At 39.9% G+C, this 21696-nt stretch overlaps 1 protein-coding gene across 5 annotated transcripts in view; it reads right to left on the bottom strand.

Annotated features, from left to right (window-relative positions):
* Positions 1-296: 296 nt before the first annotated feature.
* LOC112454048 overlaps positions 297-21696 on the bottom strand; it is a 68318-nt gene continuing 46918 nt past the window's right edge. The window contains exons 9-19 of one of the 5 annotated variants that reach the window (XM_025015229.1): positions 11195-11318; positions 10307-10423; positions 9824-9962; positions 9304-9420; positions 8933-9094; positions 8674-8777; positions 8044-8337; positions 7163-7407; positions 3571-3771; positions 2850-3077; positions 297-2538 (exon numbers count right to left, since the gene is read on the bottom strand). In XM_025015229.1, the coding sequence (XP_024870997.1) occupies positions 1865-2538; positions 2850-3077; positions 3571-3771; positions 7163-7407; positions 8044-8337; positions 8674-8777; positions 8933-9094; positions 9304-9420; positions 9824-9962; positions 10307-10423; positions 11195-11318 (2405 nt within the window). In that variant the 3' untranslated portion in view covers positions 297-1864. Of the gene's footprint in view, positions 2539-2849; positions 3078-3570; positions 6253-7162; positions 7408-8043; positions 8338-8673; positions 8778-8932; positions 9095-9303; positions 9421-9823; positions 9963-10306; positions 10424-11194; positions 11319-21696 lie in introns of those variants that run through there. The other 4 variants (XM_025015230.1, XM_025015231.1, XM_025015232.1 and 1 more) reach the window with 4 other exon arrangements.

Raw genomic sequence — 21696 nt, 5'->3', positions numbered from 1 at the left:
AATTTCTGTAAATTTTAGTTTGAATGACTCGGAATTAAATTATTATAATAGCTCGTGTTTAATACATGTAAGTATTCAAAATATAAGAAAATTAAGAAAATGTAAATAGTTATTTTGTGTAACGGGTTTAATGTCTTTTTGTATTGTATTACTTTACTAGTTATATATTCTGACTTACGGCATGTGAGAATAAAAGAATCCTACATTAATTGAGTATCACAAATCATCTTTTATTGAAGAATTGTGGGATAGATATCAATATTCATATAATAAAACAAAAATGGATAGAATATATATATATATACATATATATATAGAGTTCTTTATTACATCATTCTCTTATTTGCACAGACAATGCTGATTATTGCTTAATCGATAAAGTTTTTTATTGATTGACACATCGAGATATCCGAGTTAAACCAGTCGGATAGCAAGACTTCGGAAGGAAACCTTTTCGCAGAAATATGTCTCCTCACCATTTGCCTTATCTACATATTTATACGTTTATACGTTTAATACTCGGTGGCATGAAAATATCGGTACGTTCACGCATGTTACAAACAAAACATGGCATTCTTATTTTAAATCGCTTTTACTTCGAGCAGATATATATTTCATTGCACATGAGCGCAGGTACTAGAGACAAGGTTTGGGGCACTGAACACTTTGATTGCAGTCCCGTAAGGGTATTTACAGTTTGTCTTCTCTGAAATACTTAGAGTTTTATAGTTGCAAAAGTATTCTATTTTCAAATAGCCAATGAATATGTTATCGATTATAAATCAAGTATTTTAAAGTGATACTAAAGTTCCCCTTTTTGATCTCCATTATTCTTGTTGATCGTGTTATCGCGCAAGATAAAACTTTAATGTAAGTACTTTCGAAAACAATATTTTTTTTACGATGCAACTTACATTTAGGGCCAAGATTACCGAACTCATTTCATCACAAAATAATATTGAGAAGGATATCGTAAGCATTGGTCCCTTTTATAATCCTTCAAGACAAACGTATACTCTTACGGGTCTTAAAATTTGCTTTTCTTTTTTCTTTTTTTTTTGGCACAGTTACTAGCGAACACACATATTTGAGATTATACATTGCGATTGGTCCATGATCCTCGCATTTGGGCATTTACGCGAACAAGAAACCTATATATTTACACGTACGACACTTTGTGGAGTCTCCGCACGATCATGACGCACACTGTTTCGCTTATTGATTTGAGCACGAATAAAGTCAACTCTCGCGACAAGTTGAGCCGGGTGTCTATATTGTCTTTGGTGATCTATATTGCATTGACAGTGTCGATTTTATAGCGTTCCACTGCACAGTATTGAATCATGTGTAACGCTTAGTAAATAATCAATTATAACGTTAATTAATAAACAACATTGCCATTATTTAACGTTGAATTGTGAATTGACTATCGAAAGATCTACCCGGTTTTTGAAATATTAATTTAAAACTACCTAATATGTGCTATATTTTATTGTTATTATATGTATAATCCTCATATATTGCATACAGACTCTGTTGCGAAATTCCTAGTCAATAACGCGCCCGTAATTGCTTTAATTATCTCTTATCATGCGCCTGCATGACAATCTTCCTTCGTCTATCACACGAAACATCTAAATAGAGATTTTCAATTTGTTTTAGATTGTCTAAGCGACTACGGTAATTAGGAATTTCGATAGAATCGTTGTCCCACTTTCAGAAGGACTTTGAAATATTAGGCGTTGCGAGTGGAACACGAAAAAATCAACGTTTTTTCACCCTGATATATCTTTCCTCTCTCTCTTAAACTTTAATAAACTTTATACCATTTAGACAAATTTGTTACCATCACGTGCACAATATTTTACGTTACAGAAGTCGATGGCTTCTTTTCGCAGGAAGTACCGACACGACTGTCGGCATCAGCGTTCAATTCCTCCCCTCGGTTATCCATGTCGACCACCGAAATCACTGGGCTCGTCGGACGAGGTCTCGATTCTTGACGGAAGTTCGAAACGGTATCGCATCGAGTCTCTGGGGTGAAATCGTTCTTTAAGAGTACGGAATGGCTAGTGGCACCGATTATCTTCGGGGACGAGGAGGACGACGAACTCGACCGCGTCGTCTTCAGTTCGTGTTCGGCGGGACTAACTGTCTCTTCGCTGTCGTTCTCTCTGAACAATTTCCTCAGATCACTGCCCAGTCTCGTATCGACTGGACTCATCTTCGAGTCTGCGGCGGTAGTCAGGGCTAAGGAGTCCGGTGGTTTCTTGGCTCTGACAGTACTGTCCAACTCGCCGAAAGAAACCTTGATCTCGCTCGTGGTCCATACGTCGGAATTGGGACTGCACGAGCCACGAGACGTTGTTTGGGTAACCTTTGGTTTCATCGCGTCGTCCATCGAGTGCCAACGATGCGGTCTCGTGATCGATGTACCTTGTGCGATAGCGCTTAAGCTGTTCGCCGGGATAATTCGATGAGGAAACCGAGGCGAGCCGCGTATCTTCTCTCGAGAGGACGACTGACTCGTGCTCGTCTCTGAAATATTTTCAACATCGCAGTGTTCAAATTTAAAAGCTTTCTCTTCAAAACATTTTTGAATTAATTTATTGCAAGATATATTACGCAATAAAAAAAGACATTTAGAACCGTATCTTTTTCCTTTCTTTTTTTGAGAGAGAGAAAACCATATTTTTGTATAATTAAATATAAAATATAATAAATGAATGAAGTTACAGAAGCCGTAAAATTGCGACGCACTAGATATATTTCTGTAAAGGCAAAAATGTTAAACATAATACATTCGTGTATTTAATTAAAATTTAATATGTCGAGGTCAGGTCACTTACGTGGCGGTAAGCTGAAATTTACTTTAGGCTCGCTACTTTCCTTGCGACGTAACCCAAGGCTCAACCTACGGTCTTCCTCGCTAGTGATGCTAATTATTGGTCCTGAACCGCATCGTGTGTGAGGCGAGTGAGTGCCTTGGGCATCCACCTGGCAAGTAGAGGCAGCTTTCGCGCCGGGCACTAAACCAGCGATGTAGCCCATATGGACGCGAAGCGCCGACGCGACTCCTAATAAAGATAATGTAAGCAGCATATTAAATATGCGGATGAATTATAGGAAATGCGAGATCTGAACGCAAAATATAAACCACATTTATTTATCAAAATACGAAACCTACAATGTTATATGTTATATAATATAATACGCAATAACTTCTCTTCCCCTCTTCCTCCCTATCAATTTACGAACGATTATAGACCGCAATGTGCATCGAATCTAAATAATTTACATTTACTTCTCGCAAGTGAAAATTTCACGACTGAGCAAAAAGCAAAATTATTTCGATATAATACGCGAACGGACCCAATTCTCTCATTTTTTACCTTTATTTTAAATTTTCTGCCTTGGTTGTTACGTGCTTTTGTAAAAATGTTCCTTTGTGAGAGAAATTTACTCGCTTCTGACGTTGCAATATACATATACAGTTAAATCGTGTCTATATCACATCGCTTTAAGGTGTAAGGTGCCTTTATTCTTTTATTCTCCGACGCTTTCTCTTACCGCCGAACGACGCTGTGGAGGTTTTCCTGCTGCTCGGCCTGCTGCCGAAGAGACTGAAGAGTCGTTGAAAAACGCCCAGCCGGTTCGGGCCTTCGGTCTCCCGGCGACGGTGTAGCTTGTAAAGGTCGGCCAGGCTTTGTCTGGGATCGCCCGGCTCCAGATCCGGTTGACTGCTAAATGCTACGGTACCGCGACGTATGCCTAATTTCAACAAGGGCCAAACTCGTACATGACGCGAAACCACCATTATGTGTCGAGCGATCATTATGATGGACGCGCATTATTGGAGCCTGGATCTCTGCCTAGCCGTCGGCATTTCGCACAAGCGAAAGCACGTGCGAATTTAGACGACATTTATGCGGAAGTGAGTCATGAATCCAATGAATGTCCGCGCGCGCGCGCAACAGGGAATATTATTCCTTCATTATCCCAAAAGAATGATAATTCTTCGAGAACACGAACCAGAAATTTTTTTATACCTATTTTAATCGATTTGCGTTATTCATTTAGAGCGATAGATATACTATATCTTGATCTCCGAACATTAATAATACAATATCGCTGACTAGACAATCGTTCATCTCAGATTTGTCGCGACGCAACTGCTCCAAATTTTTGCTCCATATTGAGATCAGTGTTTTCTTAATCCCGTGTAACGTCCTAATCAGATTACGACTGCAGCTTCAGGATGAAAATCGTCTTTAGAATAGAAGAAGAAGGAGGGAAGATATGTATATATGTCTCTCGTAGTAGAGTAAAATGTTAAGACGTGTCTGGCTAGCCTCCTTTCTCGTGCATTTTTAGAACGACAAGCTGAAACATTCTCTAACATACTATATATACCATTCGAAATCTGTCATAATTATCTACTAAAGAGATTCAGAAGGCCGATAATATTGCGAATTGTAAGTTATGTGTAAATTCAAAGTTGGCGGAAAGCGCACGAAGATTTGCATCTTTAATCAGCTTGCGAGGCATATGTTCGTTCGTTTCAAATAGTGACAGTGCAGAGATACCTTGACATATGAAGGAACTTGAGATCGATAATTACTAAATATTTCCGTCATCTGAGTTTCAGTACGCGAGCATATTGCGATATGTGGCGAGTACGTCATATATCATGTACACATTGCAGTATGTAATTTACGTAATGCAGGGATGTATACTGATGGGTATCTCATATCATTAGCGAAGAATATATTTTTCCCGCGACAATATCTTGATAGATCAGAAACTAATATTTCCGTAATAAAAATTGTGGTTACACTTTTTTTTCCCAACACGAGTCATCCTTTCTGAAAAATCTTATATAATATAATTAAAGCGCGAATTGCGTTAATATCAATAGCCAACTTGCATTCAAATAGGGAAGCGATATTCGAAATTGGGTCGCTGGATCGTCTTTTTCCGAGAAAACGGTTTCGAAACTTTTCAAAGCATTCGCGATTCTCAGTGGTGAGAGAGAACACCCCGTGTGCATGCATACACATAAACCGATGCGCGCAGCGCCTTTGACCTCGTTCGATTCGGCCACGGTAGATATTCAGAAATATTGGGGTGGAACGTGCAGTCGGCGTGCAGACTCGTACTCGTACTCGGCGTACGACGTACCTACTCGTGTGCGGAATTGTCTGGACTTATCGAGAGGTCTCTCCGGGATTTTGGAGACACGAGTGTAATGCGAAATCCCGGAACGAGAATCGATATGCGTACCGCGGAAACCCATCAACCCTCTTCGACCAGCGAGCTCTCTTGCTCGCGAATAACACTCAATTGATGTTCTCGCGATCACGGTCAAGTTGATGCTAACGATAATTGCTGGTACACGCGCGGAGAACACGCGGGGTACTCGATACATGTCTTGCGCTCCGGCGCGGTGTGTCGCCGTCGGTGAATTATCGGAGCGTAAATATGCATGTGCATGACAGTTGAAAGCGGATATTCCACGGAGGGAAACGCGCGGTAGGTATTTGCGCTGCAAATGGCAAAGTGAGGCGACGAGTTTTCGAGGAAAGTTTCCCTTTGTCAGGGCGTGCGCGCGCGTTCGACAGTTAGAAATAAATAAAATCAATTACGAGCGCACACGTGTTTCCCGCGCGTCGAGACGACATGAGCGAATAAAATAATCGCGAGTGATTATTGCATTTTGTCCATGCGATCTGTATAAAAAAAAAATAGATCGGTTAAAATGAGAATGGAAAGGGACTTATTCCTCTCTCTGCGGGATTGAACACCTACAGCTACTCGACATGGCCTTGTACGACTGTTGATCGAGTCTAAAGTTAAATACTTCTAAAACTCTATTTTAAAGAGGATTGACTATTGCTACTTTGCCTTGTTAAGTTTTTGTTTCGCGTTATGTACAAAGCTTGTTATGTACAAAGCTTCAGAAATGTGTTTTTGTACACCTAATTCCTGCGATAGTGTTTCGAGTACTAAATTTGCGCATGCATATGTTACTTTTCTCTGTGGAAGCGATGATCGCTTCGTCAAATCTAATTTACGAAAAAGGGGAAATCTCGAGAAAGAATTTCAATGAGACGCTTATTCCTGCTACATTAACGTCTTCTAAATCTCGCGAACTTCTTTCCTCACGCTTCAACTCAGGCAGGCGAGCGCGAGTAAACGTTTTTCAGGCAATTTGCGTGCAATAAAGGGATTTCTGTCACCTTCCTCGGACATCTGATCGACAGAAAAAGAGAACGACGAAGCGAGAAAAAACATTAATACTTATGGTTCCTTCCTTCTTTCCTGGTAGCAAAAGCTCGATTCGTCGTGCAAGTTTTGACACGTCTATTCCTGTCTTTTGGTGCTTTCGTTTCGACCTGTCAGTTGCACCTTCACGTTATTTACATCAAGCAAACTTCAACTTCACGTTTTTTATAATAAATAATGTATTTCGACGAAGAAGGTTTCGGTCCTTCATAGAATCAATGCGAACCTTATAGCTTCCAAGTTTAGAATAATAAAGGTCAATTTATCGTTCTGTAGAATGCTGGATGTACCGTAAAGACTGGATCAACTCTTAAGGGTAGATTCCTGAAATCGTTTGGAGACAAAAATCCTAATGCCAAAATGTCGAGGCTGCCAAATTGTCATCCCGATATTCGTCGGTCTTGCGAACAGTGTACAAAGAAATAAAGTAAATAATTTCAAATATTTCTATTGAGTTTTGAGTAAAGTGTGCAAGAACTGTTTTGACATGCAACGTCCGTGACACTGTAGCAGCCTCGACATTTTGGCATTAGGATTTTTGTCTCTAAATGATCTCAGGAATCTATCCTTAAGAGTTGACCCGGTCTTTATGGTACACCCTGTATATGAATTGACTCTGTCGGCCAATCAATATTATGTTACTTCTTTCTACATAATACGGAAAGACGTTTCGGTAGCTTTTAAGGTACAGTTAGACAAATAGCTGTCGCGATTGTATACTTTAAGCTAACTGTACTTTAAGAAGGATCGATTCAACGAAGTCACGAAGATTGAGCGTTCAAAATAAATCCAAACGTTTTAGTCGAGTAAAGACTGGAATAGAATTGTGTTTTTGCACGGCGAATCTCCGTATCGCGATGCCGCGATTTACACTTACCGGACGAATCCGCGGAGGGCCAGCTGGCTCGGGGAATAACCGGCGGCAGGACACTGAGCAACAATAGAGGTAAACCGCCCCCGATACTTGGATTTCGTTGCGGGATCGAGGCGCTTGATGAAGTGCGCGACGGCTCCACCGGCTCCTGCGCCAATTGCTTCTCTAATCTGGCCAATTCCAGTTCCAGCTGTGCCATCTCACGACGATAAACTCGGTTTTGCACCTCCACGCGATATTGCAGTTCCCTATTGTCCAAAATACGATTATTGCTTTTAAAGGAATGCCAAACTTTAAATTATTTAGACAATTTTCACAGATGCAAACATCCTATACGTACATACATTTAAAATCCACATCTCATACGTACTTTTATATCGATAAATTCCTAAACATATAACGTGCGATATAAGATCATATTTATGGCATGAATGTGTGTTCTTATATCGTACGCTATGTTTAGGAATTTGTCGATATAAAAGTACGTATAAGATGTATGTTTTAGTGCGACAGAAACGTAAACCAAGTCTTCCATTTTGCTCGGGTCGTTCAGTAGCAAATAACGCAGCAACTCAATCGCCACTTAATTTCGCAAACATTTTATTTGCGAAACGGATATGTTTGTTGCCAGAAAATCGTACGACGCAATGCGAGTTCTCCCTCAGCATCCGTAGAAAGAACGCGAGGGAATTCTAACCGGTAAACGAGATATAAAGGGATATCGTCTTGGAGGTCGATCCGCCTCATCGATTATCTCCCGCAGTGAGAACTTATAGAACGATACCATTGCTTTTTACTGTCTTTTCTCCCGCGACTCTTGATTTTCTGTTGTCTTCACTTCCGCGTTTTAGGTCGCGAAGACGATTCTCGCCGGTCACACTCACCTTCTGTCGTCGGTAACGAATCTACGCGTGTTGCACTCGATCTTAAGACCGAGACTCTGCACGACCGGGTCGGCCCTCTCCCCCGCCAGGATATTCGCCAGTTGGGGCAGGAAGAGGAGAGCCAGGGTCGCCGTGGTCGAGGCCAGAATCAGGGCAGTGATCGTGACAAAGGCCAGGGTCGCGCGATCGGGCATCAGGTTGGCTAGCACTACGACGATGCCCGACGTGATAACTACGAAGTACACGCTCATACCGATGTATTGCGAGTCGTTTAGGGCTGGAATCTTTACGTGCCTGAAATCATCAGCGATTTGCTCGTATATATCTCCATATTCTCCATGCAAACTGGCGTACTGTTCGATGATGCAACCGACTTTAACTCTAACGGAAGGAATGTGACATGTCTCTCGACGAACTGTTTTATTTAAACCGCTTACGATCAATCAAAGGATAAACAGAATTTAAGCGACATTTCCTGCGGGAATTATACAGATATTAGAGAAATTAATAGCTGGCTCGCTATCAAAACGCGCGGCATGAAGTATGCAATAGATTAATCTCTATTATCGGGGGAGCTGGCCTGCTTTGCAATATCCACGGACTTGGAAACGTCTTTATCCCTAAGCTCACCTTGTTTCCCAGGCCATGTAGACCCCGACTACGAGTAATAAACCTTTGTAAACGTAGAGAGCGCTTAACCAGCCGTTCGTATGCTGCGAGCGGCACACCTCCACCTGTGCAAAGGCAAATAAAGGCACGAGTTAATTGGCCGTGGATCGTTAACGATAATTACTGTGGCGTAACCGTGACATTCGGGCTATATAGCCTCGCCTGGAAATGACGAAACGAGCCGGACGCGAGTCCCGCGTGCGTTTCGCGCTGGTTTTACCTGGGGCTGATACACCACTCCCCGATCCTGCGGGCTTATCTCCAGGGTAAGATTCTGCAGGTGACGTTGCATCGGGTCCAGAATCACCCACAGGGTCACCACGACGACGTCGATCACCAGAAGCATGCAGATTAAGAATATCAGCTGGGTATCCTGGAGCAGCTGGAAAGCACGAAGCGATAACTGTGATTTACAAAAATTTATTGACCGTAGCATCGATTCCGCGAGCGCGCGGAAGCGCGTATAACTTTTCGGTGTTTTTTTTTTTTTTCATCGACACAAATATTGGCATATTGGTTTTGCGTCTGATCACGTTACGTGTCGCCCTTCGGAATGGAGGAGCGGAAAATTATTGTTCGCATGTCGCTAACCTTGTTCTTGACGACCCCGCTTCGGCTTCTCGTGAAGATTCTGTGTACCCGATAAGTCTTTGTGAACATCGAGCCGAAAGCCAGGGAGAAGCCGGCCGACAGCAAATACACTCTTGCCTGTTGATAAGAAACGAACGGCACATGTTATCCTTGTCTTTAGAAGAGAGCATTTATTGCAATTGCGAAATATTATAGGAACGAGCATTTTGTAATGATCGCTGAGAAAACATGTAAAATGCGTAATTATCGCGCATTTATTTCTCGACCAATCAGTAATAACTGCATCGTTATTATTGCGTGTAAAAAAATTGTGCTTTTTCCCAACTTCAATCACTTTTCTCAAAGAGATTCTCAGGTCCGATTTGTTTAAAAATAAAACGCACCTTCAACGTAATGTTTCTAATGCAAAGCGTTCGGGATTACTGCGGAACGTTAGCATACATTGTATAAGTCAAATCGACACCGATAATATTGATCGCGTCGTCGAGGACGTTAATTCCTCGTAATGGGTGTTAATCACCTTGCACACTGTAGGATAATAACCATCGCTGTCGGGCAGCGTGGCGTCGTCCAGTCCCAAAAGTATAACGGCACCGTAGACCAGGCCGCAACCAACCGCTGCCATGTTATTCAGCCTCGGGCTCGACAGTTTTATGCTTCTGCCAATATCCAGGAATAATGGACTTGAGTGATATATCGTAACGATTTGCATACAGATTCATGGGTACGTAACGAGCGCGATATCCCCATAAGTGAGCTGTCTTCATTTATTTTGATTCGTAAAATCGACGACGTTGCATATACTTCTACATTTACTAAAATTATTCCACCAATTTCTTTCTTTTCTTTTTTAAGAATAATCGATAAACGTTCAGAGAGCGTATTTGCACCGAGTATAAATATTGTAATAAAATTGTTTAGATGTTCCATGAGCCCTTCCGTGATATTCTCCATTTTATCAATTGTATGACGATACATTGTTTGTATTGAATATCGAACTTACTTGTGCTTGCGAAAGTGAAGATTAAAGGCCAGAAAAGCGAGCGCTAAGGTGACACCGACGCTGGCGATGCAGGTGATAGCGAGAAACGCGGCAGGTGCCACTGTCACCATTCGTAATCTGTGTGCAATAATAACAAACTCGATCACTCCGCCTGTTACCCTCGAACTTGATGAATTATCGAGCGGCATAAATTAATTTAATACGGTGCTCCGCGACGTTATAATTGCTATACCGTTATTGCTGTACAATACATTTACGCTAACTCGCTACAAGCTGTAATTATCGTTGTCGAATTATTGCCGTATGCAAACGTGCGTCGAAACTAGCTAAATATTTGACGGTGGTGATGATTTGAGATATTCCATACGTAGCCGGTGATTATTTCATTAACACCTCGTTAGGCATGGAAAGATTAGATCAATCTTGATTCCGCTTTATTAAATCCAGATTGTACACGGAAAGAACGGTTTTGCTGAAGTATCTAAAAATTTAGCTGGATACAGATCTGAAAATAATTTTGTTGCTACAAAATAATTATGTAGAACACTCAAGCTGATTGCTAAAATGTCAACATTTTTTACAGTATTATCATCATACATCAGCGATCACTATAATTATTTTCAGATCTGTATCTAGCTAAATTTTTAGATACTTCAGCAAAACGGTTCTTTCTATATAACAATAAGATCAGACGTAATGAAAATATGCGCTACGAGCAGTGCTAATACCTTTCGGTGTTTTATTACATCGAACTCTTCAAATATGATTACTCAAGTATTTAGATTAGACACGTCAATTTATCAACATGCAAATTAGGATGATCAAAATTTGATTTACCTAATAACGATGAACGGTTCAATCAAGAGTGATAACGCTGATAATACGTACCGGAAGACTCTACGAGCCGCTGGTACTTGCCCTCCGGGCCATCTTGTAGCCTCACATCCTGGACAGTTCATTATCAGTTTCTCATCTTCGGGAGTGTAGATAGCTATTCTCTTAATATCGTGTCCTGTAATCGAAAAACTTTGCCATTAGCCACCGGAAGCGTGACACGCTATCAGATTCCAATTGGATCGTTTAGTGAATTTTATCTTCATGTACCTTTGATGTTACAAAAATCAATACTCGTCACTTAAGACTAATTAATTACGTGACTTCTGGTTCAATATTTGCTGTGCGCTGAATTTATTTGCGGGCTAAACTTTTTGAAATACAAAAAATCGCAATTATTGGTGAAACAGGAAGTAACAAAATTGCGGGCAGAAAGATGAATTTTCTAGGAATAAAGGCTATCGATTTTTACTTCAAACCAAATTTTTTTGCCCACTCTACTCTATTCCTATTTCTTTTTTCTTTCATCGTGATGTCTGGTAAAACTGTTCCGTTCGTGTGTCAGAAAATAAGTAGCGGAAAGAGATCGAGATGACCAAAGGGACGTTTGTACGTAATTTCCTCTTTCTCTCGTTTGCTCGCCCAACTACCGCTTCCTTACAGAGAGCAATTTTGAGGGCGAAATTAATTACCCTTCTAACGTACGCGAGAGACTGGTGATATATACAGAAACAGAAAGGAGTTTGAACTATAATCCACGAATAAAGTGTCAACAATGCCAGAATCAACTCCCAATTATAATCGCGCTTTAAAGTTTTATCTTAACAATATTAATTTTAGCAAAACAGACGTGACTCTTGTGGAGTATTGATGATTATCTTCTTATTGGGGATAGAATTATAATGCACGTCGAAAGGGCAACGTTAATCAAACCGAGGCGAGGCTTCAATTCCGTCCACCTCGTCGTTCGGTGTCCTTAGAAATCCATTATCCGCCCCCTTTTCTCTCGTATTCGTTCAGTGTCAGTAAGCTCGGATATTCGCGAGGCTAGCAAGAGGTGGATTGGAGCCGTGCGAACCTTGTCAGCATTGCTTTTCACCACACCTGAGGCCGAAATTTCAATGAAAAACCTATTCGGCTAAGCGGCTAACGGATTAAGCGCCATTCGATTAAGGTGATCGTTTCTTATAGCAAAGCGTGACATTATAGCGAATTAGTAGACACACACATACGCTAGATTAGAAAAGATATATTTATTTTTATAAAACAATTTTAATTGTTTTCACAACAGTTAAAAAAAAATTTTTTAACGTGTCACATTTATGTCAGTATCATATAATTATATATTTATAATAAAAAAAATACGGTTTTGTAGAGTAATACAATGTTAGTTAAACGTAATGATTAATTTAATAATATTATGTAACAGAAAATTAATAATCTGTCGAGTAATTCTGGAAATTGAGATATTACTGTATCGCTCAATCGGTCTAAATGTCACTCATAATATTATGCAAATCGATGCGATAGCCAAGTTGTCTTGATTCTATATGCTGATGCATATATAATTAAAATAAAATTAATAATAATTTGATATCGGTGTCATTGTGTGTAAATGTAAAAGTTATAACAAACAATAAGCAAGAGAGCGTTTTGTAGCAAGTCATAGAAATGTCCGATTGTCTCTTAAATCTTTCAGCAGACTTCTTGCGTTTGATTCTGAAACAAGTAATCTGGATTTCTTGCCAAGTTCTTGGAAGTACGATCAATTATTGTGCTCGTTTCACATTAAATTCAGTGAGAATCAGTGAGAATCAAAAGAATTAAATCCAATTATAGACCGGTATGACTTCGAGACTTTTGTATCAGGATTTTCGATTCTAATTAATCTCTGGAATACCTTATTAAAGTGTACGGTAATTATAGAACACTTCATATAGAAGCCATTTGTCATTAAGAAATAAGATAGTATTATTTTTATGCGTCTTAAATTATTTCGATATTATACATTTTTAAGATATTTCCTATATATATATATAGGAGGTCATAAAATTCACATGTAATGTAGCAAGAAAGAATCGTATTCAAAGATAGTAAAAACGTTTAATCATTCATATTTAACTATTTGAAGGCGTTATAAATTCTGTACAAATCAAGAACTCGCTTGAATAAGTAAAGATACTGGATTACATGAGTTAAAATGCTCTAAATTTCTCTTCCGAGCATAAACCACTTACGCAGATTTAAAATTTCAGTAAACTGCTTATCGTATAACAAATGCGCGAGTGCTTTCATCAATTTGTTATTATTTTCATTATGCAAAGTGCCTCAGAACCATCGTGAAGCATTCTGTAGATTTGCCGACGATTTTCTTTTACAGTACCAGAGAGCAGTTAGCTGTGTCACATCAAATTTAATTTGAGGCGCAACAAAGAATAGTCGTGCCGTTATATTTATTCTTTCTGCTGGAATCAGCAAATGCTCGCAATTTATACTACCCATCCTGGCTCTTGTTCCTCTCCGTGTCACGTCAATGTAAATTTCTCCCTCGTGCATTTCTCTTCTCGAAGTGCTTAGATCCGTAAACTATAATTTGCACTCGAATGTGCAACAGAGTTTTATTCATAATTTTAGATCTATCATATAAAAAATAGGATAAAATCTTTAAGATAAAAGATCCTGCGTAATATACCAAAAATTTGAGCGAAAATTCTTTCGCGTAAAATTTTAGATCGTGCAAAATGGTCTTTGTAGTTCCTTGTTGAGCAATTTGTTTGCCTTTCAGCGCGTCGCTCGCGTGAGCTTGTTCGCCGATCTCGCGGCGATTATCACTTAGATATTGTTAGTAACAAAAAAAAAGAAGAACACGGCGAGCATGATTTTATAACGGTGTAACAAACTGTCGTCCAATCTCTCGGATTGTTTCGCTCGAAACGTTTCGGACGTAAATGGTGGATAAAGGGATCTGACGCCCGCGGTTTTACGGGCGATTTTATTTCCTTTTTTTTCTCCCCCCCCCCTCCCACGCGCGTCCGTCATATTCCATCAACATCGCGACGCAATTTCTCCATAGCGAGCGTGCGTAATATTTCATGATAAACCCGCGATAACGGACGCGATGACCGCTTTCCCGCGTGCTTAATCTCGCGTGCAAATTGGGCGCGGGCGAATTTTAGATTACCGCGCTCTCGCAACGTATATGCTCCGAGCTTGCTCTACCAGCCGCCGAGCAAATAGATCGATGGAATACCTCGGAGCGGGAGTACGCGGGAATTACATCCTTCTCAAGTGACCTCGCGGTACCGCGGCACAATAAGGTAAAGAATGAACTGAAGGTGGACGCGGACGGTGGCCGATAGTGAGTAATGGGAAAAACGACGGAAATGACAAAGTGAAATAAACGACACGTTAGATGCCGGTGACGTAGTCGCAATTGCCCTCGAAACAATCGACAAATCTATTTAGCCGACTCCGTCCTGCATGATTATTGAGAGTAATCGAACAACTCCATTGCCTCTCGGCGTAATAAGCAAAATAAAATTCAATTGCGCGCTGCTCTTTTTCCTCGTTCTCGCTTGCATCCGATTTCCACTTCAATGTAATGTGCAAACAACTTGCTCTGGCACTTTTCTCTCGGAAAGATACCGAGTTGAATCGATATCCGTACGACGACGGCCCGTCGTACAAGAATATTTCCTATACCGCTACGCGCTCAGTATTCTTCGCAGCTCTCTCGTTGACCTTTACGAAAAATTACTACACAGTCACTTCACCCCATCGCCTTCGATGGTCCCCCTTCGTCTATCATTATATTCTCAAGTGAGGATACGTGATAGATACGCGATATCGATCGATCTTCCATTTGATTTGTCGTAGGGCAGATAGGTAGTTGTCCCTTTCTATCCCTCCTGTGCAATAGTGCAATTGTAAAGTATTGCGTTGAAAAATCTCGCGCAAATCTCGGCAACGCGAGGTTTACTATTTGTCGCGGAATTTGATAGATTGCGATAGAGTCTGACAGCTGAAAACGAGCGTGCGGCTATAAAAGAAAGAGAGAGAAACAGAGAAAAAAGAAATGCGAGAGATAGATCGAAAGCAGGTCACAGGTGGTAAACGCGTGAGATAGCAGTCAATGCTATTTAATTTGTCCAAACAGCAGTACGGATTCTTTTGTACCGGTCCACTCCGTAGTTGCCATTGGCGTCGGAAATTCGTGTCAGTTCGTTGACTTTATCTAAAATCAATGCCACCGGTGTGATGCTAAAAAAGAAGTCGCTTCTTCGCGCGGTTCCGAGCGAGAAGTTAACGAGCTGAGCGATGAGCCTGTGATATACCCACGGACGGCGGTCGCGTTATCAAAAAGGCGTGAAAGTGGGATTGGATTCTTGGGTTCAGCGCTCCCGAAAGAGAGAGGAAAAGAGTATTAGTATGGTTTTATGGCGACAAAGCCGATGAGTTCTTAACTTCTCCTTAACTCCTCGTCGCAAAACTTCCCTAATAAAGAATATTCTCTCCCGCGCGATTGTTTTTGACCCAACTGACACGCGACTAATGCTTTCCCACTGTGATACACGAAGTGGAAAATCATTTTCGCGAGTTTCGAAGAGTTTTTCTCATCGCGAGGATATTATACGAAAACATTATATAAGATTACGAACGCTGAAAATAAAACATTTTGTATCTTGAAATACACGAATGATCTTGAACGAGAGGGGAGAAAGAGAAAGAGAGAGGAATGATACAAATTTTAATTGCGGTATTATGTATCAAGAGGGTCTCAAGTTTAAACAAAATGTTTTAGATTTAGATTGTCTGCCTCTCGGTTTCTCTTTGTTAAACTTACTGCGACGAGAGAGACAGATGTTCTAATATTTGTTACAAATTTTATGGAGGATGTTTTAAGACGTTGGTAATAACAAGTTTCTGGAACAGATTGCTTTTGATAATCTATAGTCAATATTATCTCTGTTAAGCTAATAATGGGAAATATTATTGCATAACCTACAACATTTATAACGCTGTTATAAATCAATGAAGCCCTTGTTTGTATCTAAAGGATTGAAAAACGTATGAAATATATTGAGTAATATTTCTAATATATTTTCAAAACACAACACGATAATCATATAATCTTTAACCTCTCCGGGACCGGAAGCCTAATATTAAGTGCCGTCTTTTTTATAGTTCAACCCACTGACAACGACAAAAATGTTCTAACACTAAAACTAAAAAGCTCGTTCAAAAAGGGGCCGGTCCTGTAGAGGTTAATATCCGAAAAATGTGTTCGTACTTTATATATAGGAAAAGACGAAAATATATATGGAAGAGGCTATCTGTTGTTTTCTATTAGAGCTTTTAAGAGATTGTTCCGGCCTCCTGTGCATGTCGCTTTTGATCGGACAACAAGGCAGGTAGAGGCAGAAACGCGGGCAATAATGAATCGCGCCCTCGATCCCGAATGCGCATCGAGGATACGCGAAACTGAGGCAATACTCCCGGATATATAGGTGACACACTGGGGAAATATTTCCGCCCATTATCCGCTGCATGCATTGACGGGGTGCGAGCGAACACGCGTGCCCGCGAGGAGCAGGCTTGATTTCGCGGGGAATTCTGACATTTCTGACCATCGAAATCGTGGGCATACCGGAGGTCGGTGCTTCCACGGGGCCACTCGAATTATGCGTCGGCATTGTGTTGCACGGCAAGAGAGAACTCTTGACCTATTGTTCGTCGCCGGCGCGATGGATTTCGGCTAGTGCCGACTGCGGAGACGGAATCTCGGACGGAATCGCGTTCTTCAACGTGCATGAAACGCAGCGTGTATATCGATTCTCGTAAAGTCGTAAAGCAACGTGTAAAGCGATGATTCGCAGGCTGGATCGCGAAAAACATCGTGACGGTCATACGCAACGTTTCATCCGAATTCCGCGCGCGTAAACTTTTATCGTTGCGCCACCCCGCAAATCTCGTTTTCCGGGCGTAGATTTTTCGGGCACGATGTAGCACGTTTTGGATCTCGGAACGAATTTGATATCTGTATTCAAATTTTTCAGTCTGTAGACGCACGCGTTTCTATCTGTGGTATACGATGATGCATTTAGCATTTTAACGACGCAATTTTTGGTCGAGCATTATGGAAGTACAAATACACGTGACGTGGAACGATCCTCGGCTTCTTCGATTTATTTCAGATGCGCCGAGCTTCCGTTGTACTGAATGATTACCGGTTGAAATTGCAGCGCAGTTTGGTTCGGAGCAATTTCTCTTTTGCATGAAATTAATTATAAAATTTCGGCGAGGACATGTGAACATCTCCCGTGAGAATAATACGAAAGCAATTACAACGCATTTATCTTGGTTTTGCGACCTCGTATTTTCCATTATTTGACCACAGCGCACTACGCGAGAGATAGCTGACGCACACGTAATTACTAACGCATTAATTACCGTAATAACAACCAAATAGAACAGGCAGAAAAATAAAGAACTGAAAATTACTGCTTTTGAACGGGAAAAATAAAATTATCAGTTTTGGTAATGCATAATGCATATTGCTGTTAAGTACCACTAACATCGGCATGTTCCGCATTTTGTGATTATTGCTATTAATGTAGATATCTGATAATAGAGTAGTACACTGATTTAATGAAAGTATTAATGAATAATAATTTTATAAAATTATTTTAACACAATTTATCATATTCTTTTATTTTGTACATTAATTTCAATATATATTTCATTAATATACAAATTCACAAAAAAAATTGAAAACGCTAATTCTTTAAAACTGCTTGATAATAATATTAACAATATTTTTTTCTCTTGTGCTGTCTATACTATGCCTGCTATTATCATTGTCATTGGCTATAATTTAATAAACATATGCCGTGCCTAACTCTGAAGCCGACTTAAGACGATAAAAAAAAAAAATTAGTTTAACCAGTGGTAATATCGAAAACACATCTCAAGTCTTCCTATCTCTTCGCTTTCGCGTGCGTTTGTTACCCATATCAATATAGACGAGAGGCCATCTTTATTAATAATGCATTGACTTTTGCCAATATAAAAGATCACTGAGACTCGATAAAACACCGAGTATTATCAACTGCGTTACTGCGAGATTCACGACGACGATCTCATTTCGTAGCTCATATCCCCAGACGGAGACTACGAATCCGTCGTATCTAGCAGGTACATAAACCGCGACGTCGCGTCGGTCGGCCAAGCCGATGTTTACTCTGCTCCGTGTTCCCGCAACGCGGAACCCCTGAAAATCCCTTACGAGCATTAAACTTCAGCGCCGAGGCGAGAGATTTAAGCGGTTCTTTATTTTCAGGATCCGTTAACTTACCCTCAACCGCCACGGGGCAAAGCTACCCTCCCCGGGAGAGAGTTCCATATGCGCGAGAGAAAAGTGAAATCGTCGATTCGCGCGCGTCGAGACGCCGGCTCTAAACGCGACGCTGCAAAAAATTGACTGAATATGCAATTGGTTGGCTTTTATTTTCATGCGGCATGCCGTTATCGGTGCCGCGGTACGTGCCTTAATGTATGCGAATTTATGATAGCTGCGCAATAACTTCATCCGTAAGCGGATTTCACGCGTCGAAAGAATCGCTTCCGCTTGCGTAAATTCGATTTGCTTTCAATTGTCTTATTTTATTTACTTATCAAAGTAGTCAATTATTATATCGCACGGGCTGACATCGATTCATAATAATTAATTCTACGGAGCGGGAGTTTATTTCATATTCGTAGAAAGAGAGATTTTGTGCGGTTTGTATATACGTAACTAATAAATAGAATGAGAAACAGAAAACAAATGCGAACAAATGCGAAACTAGAGAGTTTGTAATACAAACAGACCGTCCAGGGGCCGTAAAAATTCGTGGTGAAATATTAGTCAATTTATCCCAGAAAATAAATTGTGCAGAAAACTTTTTCACACTTTTCGTCAGCTCGTCGTTGTAAAAAAAAGAGAGAGAAGAAAATCGTTTTTGCCATTACTGAAGTATCACGCGGTAAATGGCTGAATGTGTTAAAAGACGTAACATCATATTGGAAATCCATATGAGGATCAGCTTCATGCAGGGCATTTAACGTGATCGTGATTGATTGCAATAAAATATTAAGACTGAGGCAGAAGGGTCGATTTTCACTCTATATATATATAATACATTCGATATTATGTAATAGATATATTCGACCCCTAAAATCATAACCATTTCCTTTTTCTTTCCTAAAAATACGCGTAGTATTAGATTCGTATTAATACCGAAACAATAAAATTCATAAATCTTATCCAAGGAAGTCTTGATAGCGATACGAAATTTTCTTTTGAATACTTTTTTTGGCAACAATATTGAGAAATGAATATTGTTTACACTTGACAGCTGCAATGATCCAGCTGTTTAATTGACCTACATTTGATTTAGCTGTAGCGACGCGATGTAAGGGGTCGATATGTATTGATTTCCTGTTAAACTAATCTGCAGGAGACATTCGGTTTCCCGCATTATGACGTTCCGTTTGTAAATAGTGCTAGATATGAAATAATATGTCGGAGTGACATGTAGCAAATAATTGCTACTTTGATGATTAAATTAAACATTATTTTAAACTAAACGCTAAGCCAATTGTGGCGAATATCCAATTTCGAATTGGCTTTAAAAATGGAAAGAATGAGATAAGAATTCAGTGGCAGCGTCATACGTGCAAGAGATGTCTGATTGCAATTTTGAGTACAAGAGGCACTCAGTTTTATAATTCAATACCAGTTTCGCGAATGCGAAGTTAGCAGTTGCAGTCGTGCTGCGTCGAGTTAGTAGTTTGCGAAGTCTATGCGATTTCGTCTTCAGACGAATGGGAATGTCGTAGGAAGTTTTCACGTCAATTTGTTAGCGGTATAGCAGAATGATGACTGTGGCTCATAAGTAGGAAAATTTACAATAAACAAGGCATAACAAAATCAAATCAGTTGTCTAAGAATTCATATACTATTCAAATGAATTTTATTTTACAAACGATATACTAAAGATTTGTCAATGCCTTGAATGGAAGTGATATAATTTGTCAAATCACATGAAAAATTGATAAAAGAGTAACTACAAAAGCAGCTTATCTTTGATGACAAACATAAATGAAATTGTGGTACATACGCTGCACATTACTACACCTACAGCCAGTTCCCTTTACGCTTTTTCTGTGGCAAATGCAGTTAATTCTATTTGTGCACACGGTGTATTGGAAAAGGTGGTGTTTCGCTGAAATGAAGAGACTTCATAAGACCGCATGTGCAATATTAAGCACTATTACGACAATATTAATAAATCGAGTTGCCATCTCCGGAATGCGTGACTGCAATGTGGATACGTTTGCGAATAACGGACAGAAGAAATGACCCAGGAAAAGGTAATCACGGCGAGCATCAGTGTATATCGCGCGGCCGGCGCGGCTTTCTCGGCTAATGTTTCTCTGGATTAATTAACGTTATATTCGAGCGCGACAACAGCGTTACCGTAGCGTTAATGATAAAAGGTAGAGACTAATTTTTAATTTAATGCAAGTGTCGTCATGCCGCCTCGCTGTGTACGATTATTTTTAAATGCGCGGCAAACACATCGTTTGCGCGCCCGTTGACACACAGCGACGTAGCCAGGAGTGCTTTCTACCATTAAAAATGTAGGATATATTTCCACAAACATTTTTGGTGATATTGTTAAATATCAACCTCAGGAATTCACGTAGGTACAACCTCGAGGTACCCGAACTATCCAATGCCTGAGGGTATACCTAGGTCATCTGAGACATGCGTAAATCACATATTTAAATCGCACTGCTCCATGTATCAGAAATGAGAAGTCATAGTACACACCATTGAAGCTTTATTGCTTCAATCATTTGAACAAATCACCTAGAGTCGCTCAAAACTTTTTGAATCAAGATGTCGGGTGTTTCTTGAAAAATTTTCAGTATGTGTAAAACTTTCCAATTGTACAATTGGAAAATATTGTATAAGGAAAGTTTTTCTCCAGAATCTCATCAAACGTGCAAGAAGAAGATTCTACAAAATAAATAACGGATGAAGAGCAACAAGCTGCAGACATTTCATTGGAAACCAGAACAAGGGGAGAAAGAAAAAATATATTATTATATCTTAATTGTTGCAACTTTAATATGTATTAATACTTTATGCATCAATCAACACATCCATTGTTTGTTATGCTCTGCAATGTGCTTTTTGAATATCATATCATATATAAAGTTGTAATAAGTAAGATTAATTTCAAATACAAATTACACGACGTACATCCTAGCACATAATTGTCATTGGCGTTCATTTAAATGCATAAGATATTTCAGCAGATCATTATCTGCGGAAATGTTAAATGAGTAATTTATGTATCGATAACAGAGGAATTGGTATATATCCCTATATCAAAGCGAGGGATGGATAATCTCGTTTCGAAATTCGCAGCGATACACATAACGTTCAAAGCGATTTCTGAAAGGAAGATTGCGTTTTCTGCATAACGAGAGGACGGTGTAATGTA

Source organism: Temnothorax curvispinosus, unplaced genomic scaffold (genome assembly GCF_003070985.1).
Source record: "Temnothorax curvispinosus isolate PA1 unplaced genomic scaffold, ASM307098v1 QBEX01004775.1, whole genome shotgun sequence".
NCBI lineage: Eukaryota > Metazoa > Arthropoda > Insecta > Hymenoptera > Formicidae > Temnothorax > Temnothorax curvispinosus.
The sequence above is the reverse complement of the archived record's forward strand: the minus strand, read 5'-3'. Positions and strand labels throughout refer to the sequence as shown.